The following is a 22,317-nucleotide window of genomic DNA, read 5'->3' on the forward strand; positions in this document are numbered from 1 at the left end:
AGAAATCTCTTGGAGATCGGAGCCCCCATGGCCTGCACCTCAAAGCCCAGGGGCACCCATGCTTACAGGCTCTTGCTGGTCGAGGTAACACCCTTGTGCATTGGTCCCCTGCATGGGGGACACCACAGACCCCCCCATCCTAACCACAGAGCGCATCTGCAGCGATGAACTGCTCAGGATGTCTGCTAAACATGTGCCTGTCATCACTGATGGGAAATACCCATTTGGGGCTATTTAAATACCTCTGAGGACGAGATGGACCAAAGCAGTTAAAAAAAAAAATCAAAGGAATATGGAAAAGGAACATCATAAATAAAAGCCTCAAATTAAATCAGTCCCAAGGCTTGAACTAAAATCAGAGCCTACAACATGTGAGGCCTTTCCCATATGGAGCTGAAGAGGAACAGTGATTTTCTGGAGCTCGGAGCATGCTCCTTCTGTGACTTTACACAAGTTTGTGGCTTTCTTTGTGAGCTGTACCAAGAGGAAGCAGAGAGCAAGGGCTGGGCACCTGCTTCAGAGCTGGTTTCATTTCCTCCTGTCACTGAAAACAAGAGGTTCATTTCATATGGGACATCTCACTTCTGAGATGACAGAAAGGGCTTTTTCTAAAGCTGTATTTGAAGTCTAGGGGAACTCTCTTAAGCTCTAAAGTCCAAGCACGTTATGGGTGGGTGAGCAAAACACACCCAAGGACCTGGTACTTGAATGTGCAAACAGGGACAGGTTGGAGACAAAAATGTGTTTCCTGCCCTTGTGGGGAAAAACCGGCTTATTTCAGCAGAAATAAGGAGGAAGAAATGACTCAGGGAGGATGTCAGCTCAGAAAGCTTTGGCTGGGGGGTGAGGAGGGGCACGGCTCAGCTACTGCAGCTGCTGCTGCTTTGCACCGCTGCATCTGCTGCTGCTTTGCACCACTGCATCTGCATCCAGCGCCGGTGGGTGGGGGGAGTCATTAATAAGGATATATAATAGACAATATATCTTGTATCACATATCATATATATAGTGTCTAATATATAATGTATAATGTATAATGTATGACATATAATGTATAATATGTAGTGCATAATGTATGATTTATATGATATATAATATATATAATACTGTGACTATATTTTTATATTTGTAAGTATATATATAATAGTTATATATGTATTATATATTATATATAATATTCTATATAACATATATAATATATAACTATATAATATATATAGTTATATATTATATATAACTTACATAACTTATAAAATATAAACTTAAATATAAATATATATAACTATATAATATATAGTATCTATATTATATATTATATAATATAGAAATATAAATGTCTATAACATATATAAATTATATAATGTCTACTATATAATATATAGCGTATAATGTATGATATATATGATATACAATATATATAATACTGTGACTATATTTTTATATCTATAACTACATATAACTATATAATATATATAGCTACTATAATACATTTAGGATCATTAGACAAGTGCACAACTGCATCGTGCTGAAATGGCAGTGCTTTTCCCCAGCACAACCCACCCATGCAGAGACTAACCCCCATGCGACAGTGCCGTTGTGTGACAGCCCTGAGGGCCAGGAGGAAACAACCAGAGGACACCCTGAAACCACAGTGGGGGGGTTTGACTGTTATTTGTTAATGGGAAGAGCTGGTGGGTTCAAATAAAGGGGAATAAATCACTGCTTTTTCTGTGGGAAAAATCTGGGATGAGTGCTGTCAGGAGCTGGAAAATCCAGCAGGAGAAGGACTTGGGAAGGGAAAGTGGCACCAACCACTTGAATTTCATACAATTTGGGATGAATCAGAGATGAACCTGATGGCTCCCTACAAGTGCCTGACAGGAGGATGGAGCCAGGAGGGGCTGGGCTCTGCTCCCAAGGAACAAGGGATGGGACAAGAGGAACCGGCCTCAAGCTGCCCCAGGGCAGGTTTAGATGGAGCTGAGGAACAATTCCTGCCCCAGAGGGTGCTCAGGCATTGGAACAGGCTGCCCAGGGCAGGGCTGCAGGCACTGTTCCTGCAAGTGGAGACGAGGCCTCAGTGCCATGGGGCAGTGGTGGCCTTGGCAGTGCTGGGAATGGTTGGACTGGATGAGCTTAAAGGGCTTTTCCATCGTGGTTGATCCCATGATTCCGTGATCCCATCCCCACTTACCCGGTGGCCGCTGCCATGACGCAGCCGCCTTGCTCCGGGGTGGCCTCCACGCAGCAGCCGGAGCTGTCGTGGCTCATGCCGAAGTTGTGGCCGATTTCGTGGGCCATGGTGGCGGCCGCCCCGATGGGCTGCTCCGAGTGGTCCTGCACAGCGATGGAGAGGGGTCATCCCGCAGCAGGGAATGCGCTTGGGGTGATGGAGGGACCGCAGCATCCCTGGGATGGCAGCTGGATCCCATGGGAGGGACAGACAGGGGGACGGAGGAGGATTCATGGCAGAAGTGGGGCTTGGTCTCCTGAAAGTCCTGCAGGGGACTGTTGGGAAGTTCTTTGGCTGCAGCCAGCTACAGAGAACCTGGGGCCTCGGAAGGTGCATCCCAAAAACCAGATACCTCATTGCTCTACATCAGCACTCTGCCCAGGGACCACAGGTCACCAGGGCCACCATCACCCCATCGGGAGGAGCATAAGAGGTATCTGGGGCAGAGATGACCCTACAAAACCATGGAGTACAAGCAGGGCTATTCAATATGAGGGGCAAAAGCAATATAGAAGATCCCAGTGCTGCTGCTAGCTGCAAGCTGAGGGTGTACATGGGGCAAGAGGCCTTTAAACCATCCCTTTCTCGCTTGGCCAACATCCGAGAGGGGTAAGGAGCTACCAACATCATTGCTTGCTCTCAGGCTATATCCCAGGACCAACCTCCAATCCCGATCCTCCAAGTGAAGAACTCCAGTAAGATGGAATGACAATGTGATCCCCCAGCCTGGGAGAAGCAGAGAAGACCCCCCTGCCCCTCTTACCATGCTGACACCTCCGGAGTTATCCATGCTGCACATCCCCTCCAGCGGGGCCATGCCGATGGTTGTCCCCCTGAACGTCTTCCCTCTGCATAGAAAGAACCAAGGGGCCATTAGCACCCCAGGGGTGGTCAGGAGACCCTGGTCCAAGCTAGGAGCCCTCATCCCGATGTCCCCAGGTCCATAGGGATGCTCACGTCAGCAGCTGGGCATTGTCGTGCTTCTTGCGTGCCCTCAGCGACTTCTTCCACTGCAGGAAGGACCAGAGCGTGGCGTTGGCATCGCTGGTCACAGTGCACTGGTCCCGCTCTGTCCACACCTCCAGCCCGATCAGGGCCACCTTGATGTTCAGTGACCTGTAAAACTGCAGGGAGGGGACAGGGATGGAGGGGATGGGGAATGGCTGCAGGGTCTCCATGATTAAAACAGGCTGAGAACATTGGGGCTGGTCAGCCTGGAGAAGAGAAGCTGAGTGGAGACCTCAGAGCAGCTTCCAGTGTCTGAATGGGGCTACAAGGATGCTGGGGAGGGACTCTTCATCAGGGACTGCAGTGATAGGACAAGGGGTGATGGGTTTGAACTGAAACAGGGGGGGATTTGGGTTAGATATAAGGACTAAGTTCTTCCCTGTGAGGGTGCTGAGGCACTGGAATGGGTTGCCCAGAGAAGTGGTGAATGCTCCATCCCTGGCCCATTCCAGACCAGGCTGGACAGACCTTTGGGGGACGTGGTCTAGTGTGAGGTGTCCCTGCCCGTGGCAGGGGTTGGAACCGGATGATCTTAAGGTCCTTTCCAACCCAAACCAATCTGTGATTCTATGACTATTTCCCTCCAGTTGGGTGACTTGGGGAGATGCTTGTCCCAGTTCCACCTCCAGATCACGGTGGCACGATGCCATCCATCAGCTGACAACACCTACGTGTGCCCCTCCTTGTGTCAAGGATGCCAGCATCGATCCCCATCACCACAGCAAGGCGCCCTGCCCACATCTGCCATCTAAGCTCCTAGCCCCAGTGACATGGGACAGTCCCTGAGGCCCACCACCAGGCTGGTGCGTTCACATGCACTGGGAATGATGGAGCTGGTCCCAAGGGAGCAGCAGGTCCTGCTCACTAACTGTTACCTTGTCCACGTAGTTTGCGATCTCCACGATGCGCTGCTTGGTGTGGCCCAGGTTGAGGTGCTGGTTCCTGTACTGCAGAGAGATGGGGATGGGGAAGGGTCACCAGAGGAAGAGCAGGGAGGGAGGCAGAGGGGGAACTGCCATGGAATCATGTTTTTGCTCCCTACGCCACTCACCAGTGTGTGATCAGCAACGATGAAGAGCTCCATGTACTTCATGGTCCTCCAGGCATCTCTCTTGGCCTGCAAGACAGACAGTGATGCTCAGAGGAATGAAGGAGCAGGAAGTTCATGGCTCTGGGCATCTCAGGCTTCCCAGTCCCTGCAAAGCTGCTCAGGAAGGAGAGCTGAGAGGGGAAACCGAGGCACAAGGACACAAGGAAAAGCTGAGTGGCTACAGTACAACTCCCAGTATCACCTCACATCACGTCCCACACCATAGGACACAGCACTGGTACCCAACCCATAAACCCTCCCTCTGAGGTCTCCTGCCCAAACTCACACAGGTCCCATCCGCCCAGATGCCAGGGTGATGGGCACCCCACCACAGGCATTTATAAGAGTGCAGACAGCCCCATTCCCATCCCTCCCATGAGCAAAGGACTCCAGAATGGATTTACCCGGCGAGGCACAGGCTGGAAGAGCTGAGCAATGTCAGCAATGGTTTTCCCGAGGTCATCACCGTGGCCACAGGTCCCACCTTGGATGGGCAAGTGCTCTGCTCGGTGGATGACGTGGTGGCCTGGCCTGGGGGTCCCCAGGGGTTTCAGGTAGTAGCTGGTGTTGCTGCTCAGCACTATGAGGCCCCTGCAATGGAGAACAGCCCTTGAGGACTCCTGTGGTGCTTTCAGTCTGGTTCACCAGCCCCTGCTGAGGACCCGTGAACTCACTGCAGCTTGGCCCATATATGGAGTAGGGGCAGAGAGAAGAGATGGGTGTCTCTTGGACACCTCAAGGATGGGAGAAAAGAATCAATGGAAAAACCGGCCCCATGAAGCATCCAGAGCTGTGTTTGTAGGACTATTGGTGCTCCTCGGGGGTACTCAAGGGGGTCCCTGCAGAATGGAAGGGACAGCCGGATCCATCCCCCCCCAATAGCTCCAGAAGCCCCCCCACATCCATGTTTCCATACCGTATTCCTGAGCAGGTACTGAGGACAACCCAGGAGCCGCTGTAGCCCCGGACGTGCCCGTGGTAGTAGCAGTGGTCCTGGAGAGATCATGGAATCACAGAGTGGTTGGGTTGGAAGGGACCTTAAAGCTCATGAGTTCCAAAGCCCCTCTCCAGCTTTCCTGCAGCCCCTTCAGGCACTGGAGCTGCTCTCAGGTCTCCCCTTCAGGAGCCTTCTCTTGTCCAGGCTGCCCCAGCCCAGCTCTCTCAGCCTGGCTCCAGAGCAGAGCTGCTCCAGCCCTCCCAGCATCTCCATGGCCTCCTCTGCCCTCGCCCCAACAGCTCCACGTCCCTCTTATGATGGAGACCTCCTTTAGAAACCACCACACGGGGCTGGGCAATAACTAACCCATGTGCCCATCCCATTTCTCCTTTCCATGCAAGCCGTGTCCCTCTGCACCGCGGAACAGGAGGGATGGAGCCGGGAAGCCGCCGGCTCCACGGGTTCAGCCCAGGACACAGACACCCGTGCCTGGGTGACACATGAGCAGTGGGGAACGTCGGGAAGAGCCGGCTCTGCCTGTGTTTATTTGCCCTGTACCACAGCCAAGAGCTACAGGAGCCACGTGCTGCTGTGCTCCTCCTGCACCAGCGATGCTGCCAGTCACAACAGCCCTCCCCGGCCCAGTGGGGCTCCGGCTCCATCACAAGGGACCCCAAAACAGGAGGTGAGCTTTGCTCATGCCCCCAGCACCCACCGTGTGATTTGGGGACACTGTCACGGGCTGCCCATCCATGGTGTAGTGAGTCTCGGTGTACCCCGGAGCCAACAGCCTATGGAGAGAAGGGTTAGGACCCTCGAGGTGTTCTGGGTGTCCCAGCATAGGAACACATCGAGTCCCTATGCCTGAACCCAAGCAACCATCAGTGGTGCTGAGCCATCCATATGGCTTCCCTTCACAGACCCCATTGCAGAGCTAACAGCACATCAGCCATCACCGTTGAGTCAGGGCTGGTTCCCAACCAGTGGTTGCCCATGGCCAGTGGGGACATGAATCACAGTCCAATGCCCCCCTTTGTATCTCAAAGGGGCTGCCCACTGGTTTGGGGTCCTGCAGCTCTGGGATGGGGACCTGCATTGGGATCCAGCTGCCCACCCATCCCCTACCAGAGGGCTCAGGAGTGTTCAAAGCCCATGCAGATGAGGCCCTCGGTGCCATGGGTTAGTGATGGACTTGGCAGTGCTGGGGTAAAGGTTGGACTTGATGAGCTTAAAGGTCATTTCTAACATGGTTAATTCTATGGTTCTATGGTGGGGTGACCACCGAGGATTAGCTCAGGCAGGGGGACAGCTTCCCCACAGGGACCAAACCCCCCGTGGGAATACCAAAGTCCCCATGGGAAGCATCCTTCTGGGAGAAGAAGGGATCAACCCCATGCTCAGGGTCCAGCTGGGGATGCGGGAGGTTTGGGGTCCCCAATACCCCCTCCAGCCCCGGTCACTTCACCTCCCTGACAGCACAGGGGGGATGCTCCTGACACAGCACCCAGAAACAGGCATGGGGTCCCCCTGTGTCCCAGCTGCAGCATCCCTCCCAGGCTGGTCCCCAGCACCTGGGGCACAGCCGCATCCCACGCTGACAAAGTGCTTCCTGCCACAGGGAAGAGCAGGAGCTGAGCTCACAGCCAGGGAGTGCCTGGGGCTGGGGAGCAGACAGGGGATTCGGAGTGAAATGATCCTGAGGGAGGTGGGAGAGGAAGGAGAGAGGAGAGAGAAAAGACAGAAGAGAGAGGGGAGAAAAAAAGGGAAAAAAAAAGGAGAAAAGAAAGGAGAAAAAAAGAAAAAGAGAAAAAGAGAAAAGAAAGAAAAAAGAAAAAGAGAAAAGAAAGAAAGGAAAAAAGAGGGGGAAAAAGAGAAAAAGGGAAAGAAAAAAAAAGAAAAAAGAAAAAAAGAAAGGATAAAAGAGGAAAAAAAGAGAGAATAAAGAAAAAAAAAGAAAAAGAGAAAGAAAAAAGAGAAAAGAGAAAGAAGAGAAAAGAGAAAAAGAGACTAAAAAGAGATTGAAAAAAATAGAAAAAGGAAAAAAGAAAAAGGAAAAAAGGGGAAAAAAGAAAAAAGAAAAATGATAAAAAGAGGAAGAAGAGGGAAAAGAGGGAAAAGAGGAAAAAGAGGAAAAAGAGGGAAAAGAGGGAAAAGAGGGAAAAGAGGGAAAAGAGGAAAAAGAGGAAAAAGAGGAAAAAGAGGAAGAAGGGGAAGAAGAGGGAAAAGGGGGAAAAGAGAAAAAAGAGGAAAAAGAGGAAAAAAGAGGAAAAAGAGGAAAAAGAGGAAGAAGAGGAAAAAGAGGGAAAAGAGGGAAAAGAGGGAAAAGAGGAAAAAAAGGAAAAAGAGGAAAAAGAGGAAAAAGAGGAAAAAGAGGAAAAAGAGGGAAAAGAGGAAGAAGAGGGAAAACAGGAAAAGAGGGAAAAGAGGAAAAGAAAAGAGGATGCTGGCAGCTTCCACACCCCCAAATCCGCACACCCTCGCCCAGATGCCGGGGCGATGGGCTCCCACCATGAGCTTGCAGCCACCGTGGGGCCGGAGCAGGTCCCCGTGGGCAGCGCACAGCGCATGCAGGGTCTCAGCCAGCCAGAGCAGGGCTGTGCCTGCCCCTGCCCTCGATCCCAGAGGCTTCCTTCTGCAGCAGAAGGAAACAAACCCACAATAACCCCCTTGTGCCTCTGGGTGCCTGCTTCTGCCCCAGGAATGCCGATGTGGGAACGGGTCCGGCTCCCCAGCCCGCCTGGGAGCGGGTGCTTGGCACCAGGAGCTCCATTTACAGCTCAGGAAGGAGATGGGAGCTCAGGTGGGTTCCCTAAAGGGATCCATGGGCAAGCGTCCGGTCAGTGCGGGGCGCACGGGCAGGATGGGGACAGGGATGGGGATGGGTTGGTTGAGGGCAGTGGAGAGGACAAAGCCTCCGTTCTATGCCTGAGGAATGGGGGACACGGGAAGGTTGAGCTGATCCCGTAAATGGGGACACAGCAAGGCACATCCATGGGCACAGCGAGCCTCAGCATGGCTCAGGTCATTGGGATATCCTCTCCAGGGCAGACCAAAAACCAGGAGACCCAAGGAAACAAAGGGCAGGATGTGTCTTCTTCTTCAGTACAAGGAAGGAGGAAAAACACCACCAGGGTGGTTTTGGAGGCCAACAACATCTCGTAGTACCAGAAGAAAGAAGACTTGAGGTCTTAACATGGTCCCACTAGCCCAGGGGATAAGGTAGACCTGGCAGCTGGCACAAGACAGCAGTTGAGATGGCCAAGGCTGTACTGGTCTCTCTGATAGACACAGCCAGTCTTGGTGTCTTGGGTGCTGGGGGCTACCCTGGGTGCCACGGATAACATGGAAGCTCTTAGGTGCGGTGTCTTGGGTGCCATAGACTTGTTTCTTGCACCACATGGGTGTGGGCAGTGGGAAAAGGAGCATTTCAGCCCCAACAGCCCTATCAGCTGCAGCAGGCAGGAAGCCACATGGGGCTGTGCCTTCCGCTATGGAAAAGAGGCCAGGATACAACCACTCCATGCAGGATCATGGCAGGGACACCCAGCACCCCTTCCTCAGCCCCAGTACTTACTGGTTCCTCTCCAGCATCAAGATGAGCTCTTTGCCCTCAGCCTTCACGGCCACCTTTGCCCGGGCAGGCACCTATGGAGGAGACAAAGGAGGGATGGGATTAGGAAAGGCAGAACCTGGGATGCAGCCACCTCAGGGCTTACCCATCCCACTGCCTGCCTTGTTACTGTAGGACCTACTGCTCCATTAGCACCACCGAGGGCAGTGGGGGCAATGGGTTTCAAGCATCATCATAGAATCCCAGCCTGGTTTGGGTTGGAAGGGACCTTAAAGCTCACCCAGCTCCAACCCCTGCCAGGGGCAGGGACACCCAGGTTGCTCCTGGGAAAAGCAGGAGCTGGTTTTCCAGTTGGGAAAACGCAGTGGGAGCCACGTGCCACAGAGCATCAGTGGGGACACAGGGATCAGGAGGTCCCCAAGCATCCTCAGCCACTCTGCAAGGGACAATCCACACTGATCCACATCAACTCTCACCCCCCCCCCCCCAGAGCTCAGCCCCCTAGATTTGAGGTGATAACGGATCACAGTGCACACTGGGCTGCTCCCACCAGGCGCTGTCTCCTCTGCACATCCCTGTCCCCAACATCCTCCTCTGCTCCCCAGCTCAGGGCACATTCCTGCCTCCTCCCTGTGGATCTGCTCCACGTACTCCATACCCTGCCTCAAGCCTCTGGAAGGTGAGAAATAAACCTTCCTGCTTGATTTCCCCATGAATTCCCAGCCTAACAGGGGATAAAAGAGGATTCACACCGAGATTCACCCTGCAAGGATGGGGGTGAGACAGCAAATCCCAACTCTGCTGGCAGCTTCCCCTGGGAAAGGCAGCAAGAGAGAACTGATGTGGGGTATGGACAAGGGCCTGTAGGGCCAGGCCAAGGGGAATGGCTTTAACCTGCCAGAGGGGAGACTGAGATGAGCTCTTAGGCAGAAGCTCTTCCCTGGGAGGGTGCTGAGGCGCTGGCACAGGGTGCTCCGTGGCAGGGGTTTGAACTGGATGAGCTTTAAGGTCCCTTCCAACCCAAACCATTAATGATCCTATGTGGGATACTTGTTGGGAGCATCACAGGAGCATCCTAAGCAGGGTCTCTGCGCGCTCCATCCCACCAGGGATCCTGAGCCAGTGCAAAGAACCTCATCCCTGCAGAAGCAGGTCCCTGGGGGGCTCACCCCCTCCCGTGCACCCTTGTGGGGGTATGGATAGAACCAGCAACCACCCAGGCACCGGATAACCGCACCGCTACGAGCACCAGGGGCACCGGGAGGAAACGGCTGACTCAGCTTCCCCAGGATGCTGGTGGTTTTACTCACTCCCTCCCTTTGGAGGGTGTTAAATAGGAGCCCAACGCAGGGATCCACACCAGCACGGCCGTCTGCACGTGACAGGATGGGCTGGAGCCCAAGAGCCCTCCTACGATGTCCCCATGTCCCTTCCCCACCTCCAGGACACTACAGCATCACCCTGCCTCCTGTTCATGGCCCGGCCGGCGCAGCTGGCTCCATCTCCCACCCTTGATCCCTCCCCATCCATGACGGATGCAGGATGCTGCCAGCCCTCAGCCCCGTGCTCCGTATCCATTGCAGGGCCCTGGCTGTGAGCTGGTGAGGTTTTCCCTGCTCCAGAGGGAAAGGGCAGAGGAAGGAGCTCACTCCACAAGGCTCTGGCTTCGCCTGCTGGGAACATCACAGGGCTCTGCAGGGATGCAGCAGGGTGGGGGTGAAGTTGGGTGATCCCCAGCTTGGGCTAAACCAGAGGTCAGATCCTGCTGCCCCTGCTCATCCCTATGGAGACGGAAGGCAAGGCTTTGCAGCCCAGTCCTCATCCCCATGGGTACCGGGGAGACTGGGGGCCTCTTCTGGCAGCCCCAAGGCCACCCTCCTGGGGACCATCATGCTTATAAAGGGCAGCATCACTGGATGGAGCATCTTGGGGTGTAGAGCAGCCGGGTACCACCACAGCTGCACCCTAGGACGTGGGGTTTATGCTCCCAGGATGGATCCTCCTCCACATCCCCCCCAAAACCGAGCTCTAGACACGGATGCACCCCATTAAGCAGCTCAAATTGACCACGGGGATGGGAGCCCCGGTCCTGGATCCCAGCCAGGGGCCCTGTGTGCTGAGGGAGGCGCTGGGCTCCCTCCTGCAGCCACGGTGGGAACGGGCTGTATTTTTAGAACATGATCTTATCCAAACATCCCTCCGTGGCCAAACATGGTCTGGGCCATGGGACACTTTTCCTGCCGATTCCCCTCTTTCCCCTCCTCTTGCCCCCCCTTCCTCCAGGCCTCTCGCTCCCCTCTCTGATCTCCCTAACACCAGCTCCCCACAGCCCATCTCCTCCTCCTCCTCCTCCTTCCCAATCCCTGCCGGCTCCTTCCCTTCCCGGGTTTGAATTCCCCAGCAATTACTCCCTGCCTCGACTTAAGGGCCTTTACTGGCAAAATGCTCTTTCCCAGCTGCTGTCTTAAAGGGATATGTGTGTGTGTACGGGGTTATCCCGGCATTCCCAGCTCCCTGTGTAAGCATTGTCCCATATCCCAAACTGCCAAAGGCTGGAAAACAAACTGCTTCCAATGGGGTCTGTGTTCAACCCCATTGACATTCAATGAAGTGTTCTCTCTTCCCCGTGCCTCAGTTTCCCCTGAGAGCACATGGAGAGGTGGGGGGGAACGTGAACAGCAGGAAAAAGAGGGAGAAGGAGGATGCAGGAATCACTCGTGCCAGGAAGGAGTCAAACAGCCCCACTTTAAGGCCAGGAAAGGCCATTGCATGAGTTAAACATAGGTCATTTTGCCTTAAGCATCACTAGTGGGTGCTTGGGTCCCCAAGAGCTGCTGGCCAAGAGGCTGTGCATCGGGAATAAGCAGGGATCAGCACCTTCCAGGGCTCCAGCATCATTCTGGGCTCCAGCATCACCCCAAGCTCCATCACCATCCCAGGCTCCGTCACCATCCCAGGCTCCATCACCACCCCGGGCTCCATCACCAACCCAAGCTCCATCACCATCCCAGGCTCCATCACCATCCCAGGCTCCATCACCACCATCCCAGGCTCCATCACCACCCCAGGCTCCATCACCACCCCGGACTCCATCACCATCCCGGGCTCCATCACCACCCCGGACTCCATCACCACCCCAGGCTCCATCACCATCCCGGGCTCCATCACCACCATCCCGGGCTCCATCACCATCCCAGGCTCCATCACCACCATCCCAGGCTCCATCACCATCATCCCAGGCTCCATCACCATCATCCCAGGCTCCATCACCACCCCAAGCTCCATCACCATCCCGGGCTCCATCACCACCCCGAGCTCCATCACCATCCCGGGATCCATCACCACCCCGGGCTCCATCACCACCCCGAGCTCCATCACCACCCCGGGCTCCATCACCACCCCGGGCTCCATCACCATCCCAGGCTCCATCACCATCCCGGGATCCATCACCATCCCGGGATCCATCACCACCCCGGGCTCCATCACCACCCCAGGCTCCATCACCACCCCAGGCTCCATCACCATCCCAGGCTCCATTATCACCCCGGGCTCCATCACCATCTCAAACTCCATCACCCTCCTCAGCTCCAGCATCATCCCAGGTTCCCCCACTATCCTGGGCTCCAGCACCTTCCTCTCCCACCCAAACACCACCTCCTTTCTCCAGCAGCCCCAAAGGGATGCACTGGTCCCCACCATCGGCTGCAGGGAACCAGAGCTCAGCCCTGGCTGGATGTGGACGTGGTGGCCTCTCTCCAGAGCATCCCAGCAAAGCCCAGTCCCACCGAGGGCTGGGATACAGCTGGGATGGATGCACCCTGGCCTTGACCCAGCCTGGAGCAGCACAGAGACCCATTGGGCTGAGCCTGAGTCTGTTTTCCTGTTTCAATGCACTGATCACACAAACCACAGCGGAGGCCAAGGGGTTGTGCTGCTCTTCAAGGGGGAAATGATCTCTGCTTCCCTCCTCCATCCTTGATGGAAAGCTCCCATTGCCCTGCAGCCCCCAGGAGCACTGAGCTCATTGGGACATCACGAGTTAAGCCAAAAGCCACAACCAAATCACAGCCCGGCCATCTGCTTGGTCCCATAAGCCCTCATTTCCTAAGCAAACCCATGCAGGCCTGGGTGTAAAGAGGAAGATGGGGTCTGGAGTTACCAGGAGATGCTCCCCAGAGGATTTGGAGATGGGTTTTGCAGCTGGAGCATCAATGGATGAGCCAGGTCCTCCCCAGGCAGCTGGATCCGAGCGGCGGAGTTTGGGTTGGAAGAGCAAGGTTGGATGGGGCTTGGAGCAAGCTGCTCCAGTGGAAGGTGTCCCTGCAGGGGTTGGAGCTGGGGGAGCTTTAAGGTCCCTTCCAACACAAACCAGGCTGGGATTCTGTGATGCTATAACACAGCTTGTACTGAATGCACACCGGGATCGGGATCCAAGAGCTCAAGGACAGGCCTCTGGCTCCAGCTGCTCCCTGGAAAAGCATCCCAGGAGCAGCCAGCTCCACGGGAGCCAGGGGTACGGAGGGCAGAGGCAGGAATTGGGTTGTTCCAAAGCCAACTTGGCTCAGGGAGCACACCAGGGTTTGCTCAGCGCTGCCACACCTTGCGAGGGGAAAAGGGCTTCCCTGCAGGAAACAGATGGCAGGAGAACGTGTCCTCGGCACCTGCAGCCCACCCAAACCATGGGCGTCCTCTCCTCCCTTCCTCCTCCGGAGCTGGGCTGGGATCCCACACGTGTGTGATGCTCCCCGGGGTTATTTATCATGGAACCACAGGATCATGGAGCGGTTTGGGTTGGAAGGGACCTTAAAGCTCACCCAGCTCCAACCCCTGCCACAGGCAGGGACAGGCAGGCTGGTGGGTCCCAAAGGACCTCTGTGCTTTAAGGCTGGATACCGGCAGGACACCCAAGCACAACCTCCATGCCCACCTCTGAAGGGCTGGGAAAGCCCATGGTCAGCGCCCCACATCCTTCACTTCGCATCCCGAGCCAGGGGAAGGAGCAGGAGGAGGATGCAGGGGGGCAGGATCCCACCCCAAGGCAGCAGCAAGGAGGGAGCTGTTTGCAATCAGGGTCCCCACGACCTCCTCCATGGCCTCTCCCAAATCACTTCCATGTGTGCTGGGAGCCGAGGAGCCCGCGGGGAGCTCAGCCCCGAACAATAGGAGAGAGGAGGGCGTCGAGGGGGGAAGCAGCGCCGTGCCAGCCCTCACACGATGGGACCGCAGGGCCACCGCCACCATCCTCCTCCTCGTCCCATTGGGAGGAAGGAAAGGAGGCGCAGCGGTGTCCCGAGGGACCATGGGCCAGCGTGCAGCATCCCACCTGCAGGGAAGGGATGAAGGAGCGTCGGGGCTGTCACAAGCCATCATTCCAAGCACTGGGATGCTGCCTCCTGGCAAAGTCCCACCCGGGAAGCCCAGCCTGGATTGCTGACAGCAACCACACAGCCCTGTTTATTCCCAGGATCTTTGCTGGAGAGCAGGAGGAGACAGGGTGGGGATGGGGTGGATTAAATAGAGCCTAAAGATACACCCAGCAGCAGCACAAGGACAGAATGCATTGTGCTGGGGCTCTGTCCACAAGCAGGGAGCACGCTCATCCCTTACCCCATCCTTTGGTTGCCACCATCCTGCCTGCTTGAAGCCCCCCCACCCTTCCTCTCCCCTCCTTTCCCCTGCTCCGAGGAACAGGAGCCTCCTTGTTCCAGGCTGCTGGGAGCAAGGGGATGCAGAGCAGACGCCAGGAAGTGCTCCGGGTCCTGCCCAGCCATCCCGGCCCAGGGTTCCCGGGGTGATTCCCGAAATGCCCATGGTCTGCATCCACCCAGCACCATTTGGACACTGGGAGTGTAAATACACCTCCTGCTGCCATGTGCTCCCCATCCCAAGTGCCTTCCAACCCATATATACACCAACGTGGGGCTGCTAGAAGGGAGGGGACATTGCTAAAGGCTGAGCACAGCATCCCCAATGTGAGGGGCTATTTCAGGTGCCAGAGAAGGGCCATTCCCAGCACTGACTATTCCCAGCAGCGCATCTGCTCAGCCCCAACACAAAGCTGGATCCTGCGACCATCCCATTAGTGATCATTGTGCTGGGAAGGGATTGGATCCATCCCAAAGGAGACCGCAGCTCCCAGCACCTCCTTGCTGTGGGGTACAGGGATCAGCTGCAATGGGCAGCTGTGGAGCTGGTGGCCCCAGGGCCAAGCACTAAACCCAGGCCAGGGGCACCAGAGCATCTCGGAAGGGAGATGTGGAGATGGTGAGGTGACAGCAGAGACATCCTGGGAAGACATGGCACCTCATTCCCACAGCCTGCACCCAGCCTCTCTGCAGAATCCCCAAGGACATCACACTTAGATCCTTCAGCTCATGCTGTTGGTCCATCCAACCTGGCCAAGCCATCGGTCTGACAGATTACCTCCATCTCCTCCCTCCAAAGCTCCCAGCTCCTTTCGGCCCCCCTTGCAGATCTCACCCATCCTCCCTCCTGCCCAATGGTTATAACCACATCTAATGGGATCCTGCCAACACAGCATGGAATCCCAGCCTGGTTTGGGTTGGAAAGGACCTTAAATCCCATCCAGCTCCAACCTGTGCCACGGGCAGGGACCCCTTCCACTAGAGCAGCTTGCTCCAAGCCCCTGTGTCCAACCTGGCCTTGAACACTGCCAGGGATGGGGCAGCCACAGCTTCTCTGGGCACCCTGTGCCAGCGCCTCAGCACCCTCACAGGGAAGAGCTTCTGCCTAAGAGCTCATCTCAGTCTCCCCTCTGGCAGGTTCAAGCCATTCCCCTTGGCCTGTCCCTACATCCCTTGTCCCAAGCCCCTCTCCAGCTTTCCTGCAGCCCCTTCAGGCACTGGAGCTGCTCTCAGGTCTCCCCTTCAGGAGCCTTCCCTTGTCCAGGCTGCCCCAGCCCAACACCCTGCTCATGCAAACTCAGCACCTCCATTTGAATCCCACCATGCAGAGCTCCACACCCAGGACCCATCTGCACAGGGCAGCGCAGAGGAACCATCTCTGCTCTTACCTTCTCACCCAGGCTGACGGCTCGTCTGGTCCGGTCCCTGAGGAGCCAGTGGGGGGTGACCCGCTCCCCATGGGGTGGTGGCCCTGGGAGGGAGAAGACCTGGTGAGCACATGAACACACCATGCCAGACCCTGAGAGCAGGAGCTGCTCCATAGACACCTCCAGGGGGTTAAGGAACAGAGCTGAGGACTCCAGCCAACAACCAGTGCCACCTCTTAGGTGTCCCTGGGGCATGGACACCAGGTTGAAGCCAAAGCATCACCCTTTCCACATGCCAGCATCCTCATTGCTGGCCCAGCCTTGCGCCTGGAAGCCCTCAGGAGCATTTCTGCCCACCCAGATCCCAAAAGTGACCTAAATGCCCCTAAACCCTGAGAAGCAGCCAGCACGTGGATGGCATCCCCTTTGCCACCACCAACCAATGCAGGCAAACTGCACCAAGCATCGCAGAGCAAGCAAGCGCAGGGTGGCAGCGCATCCTTCCCCTGCTCCATCACTCTCAAATCACACAACAGCTTCCATATTTCAGCTCTTTTCCTTTGTCTTTATGCTTTCACACCATTGATCATCATCATTTACGGGGTGAGGAAACACAGTTTCACCCCTCCAGAAGTCAAACCATCATCTTCCCAACCAGTGCTGGGCTCAGGCAGGGAGCTGAGGAGCTAAAATAGCAGCAGCACATCATGGGTTCGTCTTGAGCCATCCCAGCTCCCCCAGGCAGAGCAGAACAAGCAATTCCTTGGCTCCACCAGACACAGACAGGCTTTCTAAGAGGTTTTTTTTCCTCTCCTAAACAATGTGGCTGTATTGGATTGCAGCAGAGAGAGCAGCTACCGAGGGCTTAAGGCTGGACAACAACAGAAACAGAAGCGATGCTGCAGGGAGATGAGGTCGAGCAAAACCGTCCCGGGCTGGAGCCTTGCGCCAAGCCAAATGTTGTCAGTGGACACTTGGATTGAATCCTCTTCCCCAGCAAAGGGTGAAGTTATTTACTAAGGGAGTGGAATAACAGGGCTTAGGGCTTCAGTGTGTTATGTGCTTGTTTTGGTTCCCTGTGCAGTGACTGGGGGGGGATTTGGCTTCACCACAGAACCCCAGCCTGGTTTGTACTGAAGGGAGCTTAAAGCTCCTCCAGCTCCAACCCTGCCACGGGCAGGGACCCCTTCCACTAGAGCAGCTTGCTCCAAGCCCCTGTGTCCAACCTGGCCTTGAGCACTGCCAGGGATGGGGCAGCCACAGCTTCTCTGGGCACCCTGTGCCAGCGCCTCAGCACCCTCACAGGGAAGAGCTTCTGCCTAAGAGCTCATCTCAGTCTCCCCTCTGGCAGGTTCAAGCCATTCCCCTTGGCCTGTCCCTACATCCCTTGTCCCAAGCCCCTCTCCAGGTTCCTTGTAGCCCCCCTTTAGGCACTGGAATATGGTTGGATTTGTAGGGCAGGAATTGCAGATGGAGTGTTTAACGTGACCGAGGTACCCCGCCACGCGCCCGCCGCTATCGCACAGTGGCATTTAATCAGCTTTCCTTATATATAGCATGCAATCAGATTCCAGGAATAACTGCAGATAAGGTGGTGGCACCATCCCAGCTCCCTTCTCCCGACAGCAGGAATGAGGGGCCTCCAACCCCCCAACCGCAACTACCTGATGGGGAAACTGAGGCACGGCTGTGATTTGTGCTCAGCTCCGGTGGGATTTGCTGCCTTCCCATTACACAAAAAGGCTGGGGAAAGAAATCCCAAATCCTGCTGCAGATCCCATCGCTCTCCCACGCTGTCCAGGGAGAGGACGGGACACGAGTTCTGCAGGAATTACTGGGCTGGGCTTTGAGCCACGTCCTAAAATCCTCTCGGTTCTTCTATTTCCTTGCTGGTTTGGATGGAGCTTTTTGCTGGGAATCAAAGACACTCGGAGCATGGGATAGGGCCTTAACAATTTAAGTCAAACAAACCCAAACACGAAGCAGAGGGGTTCTCCCACCACCCCCCTCTCTTGTATTTCCTGGAAAACTCTCATTCCCAGCCCTTTCTGTGTCGGGAACAGCCCTGCTTTGGCGCTTGGGATGTTTGCACTGCTGCGTTCGGAGGATGCCGGAGCTCCGAGAAGCGGGCACCATTCCCACCCGTTCCTCCTCTCTGCTTTATCCAAACAGATCCCGGCTCCCACCACCCTCCCTGCTGCTCTCCCTGCTCGCACGGCTCTATCCTGGAGTCGCTGGAAAACTGAGCAGGGAAGCTCGGGAGTGCAAAACAGCCGGCATGAAAAGGGTGCTTTGCGGGGAGAAGCATCGGCCCCAGCTTCGTGGTGGGGCTGTGGATGGAATTAGGGATGGGGAAGATTGGATACAAGGGGATCACCCCAACCTGGTACCCCCCAGGTGATAGGAACATCGCGGGGGGGAATAGTGTTATTTCCTCAACAGCAGAAAAAGCCATGTTTCACCCTAAAACATACACCAGCAACACAACCACCCCCAGCGCCTTCCGAAGTGCCACTGCCCACAGCCAGATCTATAGCGGGGGACTCTCGGGAGGGGGACATGGGGGGGTCCCCACTTTTCGGGGGCGAGGAGCCGATCCCAGCCCTCCCATCCCGACCGGACCATATAGAGTCAAAAGCGCAGCGCTGGAACGGGATGGAGCAGCGAAAGGAGGATTTAGGGGGCACAATGAAGCCAAGGAACCCCTCAGGCATCATCTCCACATCCATGCACACACACCCCTCCCCATGCCTTTACCTGCGGGTCCCGCGGCCCCCGCCGGGGCGAGCAGCAGCACCGGTAGCACTAATAACGCCAGGACGGAACGGGGGCTCCCCAAAACCTTGTCCCCGCGGCGGGGGGCACCGGGCCCGGCCATGCCGCTGCCCGCGGCCGTCACCGTGGCGCCCGCCGCCCGCCCCGGGCCGGAGCCCCCGTGCCCGAGCGGCGGCTGGAGGCGGCTGGGGCGGGCGGCGGAGGGAGGGAGGGAGGGAGGGAAGGGGCCGGCATTGTTCGCCCTTATTTATTGCTGCGGTTCTTGGCCCAGCCCGGCCGCGTAATGAGAACCAGAGCGGAGGCGAGCGCGGCCCCCGGGCTCCCCCCCCCCCCCGGCCGCATCCCTGCGGGCCACGAGGGATGGGGAAGCGGGGAAAAGGGGTTTGGGAACCCGCATCCGCCAGCCCGGCAGGGGAAGAGGGGCAGGGAGGCGGCTGGGAGCGTCGGGACACGGCAGGGCTGGGGGTAACGCTCGTGTGATTCGGGCTTCAGGGCGGTCAAAGAGGAGGGAGGCTCGGCTCAACGGTGCTGCCATGTAGAGACCCATGGAGGCACGGGGGTAGGGGGACACACGGACATGTGGGCATACAGGCATGTAGATATACACAGGGACATGGACACACACAGTCAGAACCACAGGGACACAGCCCAGGGACATAGGGACATGGGGACACACAGAGATGTGGACACAGACGCACAGGCACAGCCACACAGACCCATGGACACACAGGGTATGGGGACACATGGACACGTGGACATGCAGGCACGTAGACATACACAGGGACATGGACACACAGTCAGAGCCACAGGGACACAGGAACACAGCACAGGGACATGGGGACACGCAGAGATGTGGACACAGACGCACAGGCACAGTCACACAGACCCATGGACACACGGGGGTATGGGGACACATGGACACGTGGACATGCAGGCACGTAGACATACACAGGGACATGGGGACGCACAGAGACACAGTCACACAGACCCATGGACACACAGGGGTATGGGGACACATGGACACATGGACATACAGACATGTAGACACACACAGGGACATGGACACACAGTCAGAGCCACAGGGACACGGGAGCACAGCACAGGGACATGGGGACATGGGGACACAGGGGTATGGGGACACACGGACATGTGGACATACAGACATGTAGATATACACAGGGACATGGGGACACAGAGATGTGGACACAGACACACAGACACAGTCACACAGACCCATGGACACACAGGGGTATGGGGACACACGGACACGTGGACATACAGACATGTAGACATACACAAGGACATGGACACACACAGTCAGAACCACAGGGACACAGCACAGGGACATAGGGACATGGGGACACACAGAGATGTGGACACAGATGCACAGGCACAGTCACACAGACCCATGGACACACGGGGTATGGGGACACATGGACACGTGGACATGCAGGCACGTAGACATACACAGGGACATGGGGACGCACAGAGACACAGTCACACAGACACATGGCCACACAGGGGTATGGGGACACATGGACACGTGGACATGCAGGCACGTAGACACACACAGGGACATGGACACACACAGTCAGGGACACAGGAACACAGCACAGGGACAGGGACATGGACACACACACAGACACAGTCACACAGACCCATGGACACACATGGACACAAACACAACACAGTAGACACACACATGGACACACACACACACAGGGACACAGACAGGGACATAGGGACATGGGGACACACAGAGATGTGGACACAGATGCACAGGCACAGTCAAACAGACCCATGGACACACGGGGGTATGGGGACACATGGACACGTGGACATGCAGGCACATAGACATACACAGGGACATGGACACACAAAGACACAGTCGCACAGACACATGGACACAAACACAACACAGAGACACACACGAACACACAGAGACACGGACACACATGGATGCACACAGATGCACAGAGTCAGAGACACACAGACGTACACACAGTGACACACATGGACACACACAGACGTACACAGACGCCACTTTCTCTGCCCTTTTAGGTCCTTTTCTGGGGTCACCCAACCCTCTTCCCATCAGGATTCATCACTCGTTCTTAAAGTCCTACTAATAATACTGATTAACATTCACAATTAAAGCTTTGCAAATGATTTCACTCTAAGAGATGAGGACAGAAGACACCCTCACCCAACAGGCTGCAGGGACCTCTGGGGCCCCCTGCACTTTGGGAGAGGAAGGGATAGGATAGGATAGGATAGGATAGGATAGGATAGGATAGGATAGGATAGGATAGGATAGGATAGGATAGGATAGGATAGGATAGGATAGGATAGGATAGGATAGGGGACTTTCCTAATCACAATCTCCCCTCTGGCAGGTTAAAGCCGTTCCCCTTGTCCTGCCCCTACAGGCCCTTGTCCAAAGCCCCTCTCCAGAACAAAAAGCACATAAAGCCAATCTCAGCAGCACAGCCAGAGCCCTCCTGGCACTCAACCATGGGCTGAGGTCCCAGGAACAGGGCACTTGGATGCAACCAGCAGATGCAAACATCTGGACAGCATCAGTGAGGCTTCCCACAGCACCTTGAAGCCCCCATTAGCCCAAGAGGCAGTGTTCCTGAGGCGGCTTAATGCTGTTTAACAGCACCTCGCTGTCACCACAAGCTCTTCTAAGCATCTTCTGCCCCGAGTCGAGCTCTGTAGAGCACCCTGAAGACCATCTCCTCCCAGAGCTCACCACGGAGGAGCTGTGCGGGTCTCACTGCTTCCATGAGAGCACAAAGACTGCCAAAAGGGAAGTGACTCCAAAGACTAAAGCTATGGAAGGGTGGTGAGGACACTGGTGGCCCTGTGCAGGTCCAGGCGGAGGTTCAGCAGTGGCTGTACATCAGTAGCCTGGCACACAGCTCAGGAGAGCTCCCAACAGAGCAAGGTCCAGAGGGACGAGGCCATGAAGGGCCCTGCCAATGTCTTTCCAAGAAAGGGCCATTGGTGGCTGGGACTGCTGTGGAGGGGTGAGCCAAAGGTGGGATGGAGCAGGGACCACGAGCCAGAGGAAGCCCTGGGCAGCCAACAGACTCCATTCATCCCCCAGCAGCTCATTACTGCCTGTTATGGGATGGTTTTAACTCGTTCCTCCACTTTCTCAACCAGTGCAAAGTGCTGAGAGCAGCACTTGGGGATGGAGTCCTGCAACAACAGGACAAGAGGGCAACAGCACCAGAGGGACGTGGAGCTGTTGGAGGGAGGCCAGAGGAGGCCATGGAGATGCTGCGAGGGCTGGAGCAGCTCTGCTCTGGAGCCAGGCTGAGAGAGCTGGGCTGGGGCAGCCTGGACAAGAGAAGGCTCCTCAAGGGGAGACCTGAGAGCAGCTCCAGTGCCTGAAGGGGCTGCAGGAAAGCTGGAGAGGGGCTTGGGACAAGGGCCTGTAGGGCCAGGCCAAGGGGAATGGCTTGAACCTGCCAGAGGGGAGACTGAGATGAGCTCTTAGGCAGAAGCTCTTCCCTGGGAGGGTGCTGAGGCGCTGGCACAGGGTGCCCAGAGAAGCTGTGGCTGCCCCATCCCTGGCAGTGTTCAAGGCCAGGTTGGACACAGGGGCTTGGAGCAAGCTGCTCTAGTGGAAGGGGTCCCTGCCCGTGGCAGGGGTTGGAACCGGATGAGCTTTAAGGGCCCT

The 22,317-nt window shown here is 56.0% G+C and overlaps 1 protein-coding gene across 1 annotated transcript in view; it reads right to left on the minus strand.

Moving 5' to 3' along the window:
• Positions 1 to 18,790, minus strand: part of ADAM33 (ADAM metallopeptidase domain 33) — a 30,799-nt gene extending 12,009 nt beyond the window's left edge. Inside the window, exons 1-11 of the mRNA XM_062619977.1 lie at positions 18,609 to 18,790; positions 15,873 to 15,955; positions 8,843 to 8,913; positions 5,984 to 6,059; positions 5,248 to 5,324; positions 4,736 to 4,922; positions 4,293 to 4,358; positions 4,117 to 4,188; positions 3,191 to 3,357; positions 2,997 to 3,081; positions 2,195 to 2,337 (exon numbers count right to left, since the gene is read on the minus strand). Coding sequence (XP_062475961.1) covers positions 2,195 to 2,337; positions 2,997 to 3,081; positions 3,191 to 3,357; positions 4,117 to 4,188; positions 4,293 to 4,358; positions 4,736 to 4,922; positions 5,248 to 5,324; positions 5,984 to 6,059; positions 8,843 to 8,913; positions 15,873 to 15,955; positions 18,609 to 18,729 — 1,148 coding nt within the window. The 5' untranslated portion in view covers positions 18,730 to 18,790. The remainder of the gene's footprint in view (positions 1 to 2,194; positions 2,338 to 2,996; positions 3,082 to 3,190; positions 3,358 to 4,116; positions 4,189 to 4,292; positions 4,359 to 4,735; positions 4,923 to 5,247; positions 5,325 to 5,983; positions 6,060 to 8,842; positions 8,914 to 15,872; positions 15,956 to 18,608) is intronic.
• Positions 18,791 to 22,317: the final 3,527 nt, after the last annotated feature.

Source organism: Pezoporus occidentalis, unplaced genomic scaffold (assembly GCF_034315485.1).
Source record: "Pezoporus occidentalis ecotype Australia unplaced genomic scaffold, CSIRO_AGI_Poc_V1 ctg217, whole genome shotgun sequence".
Classification (NCBI taxonomy): Eukaryota; Metazoa; Chordata; class Aves; order Psittaciformes; family Psittacidae; genus Pezoporus; species Pezoporus occidentalis.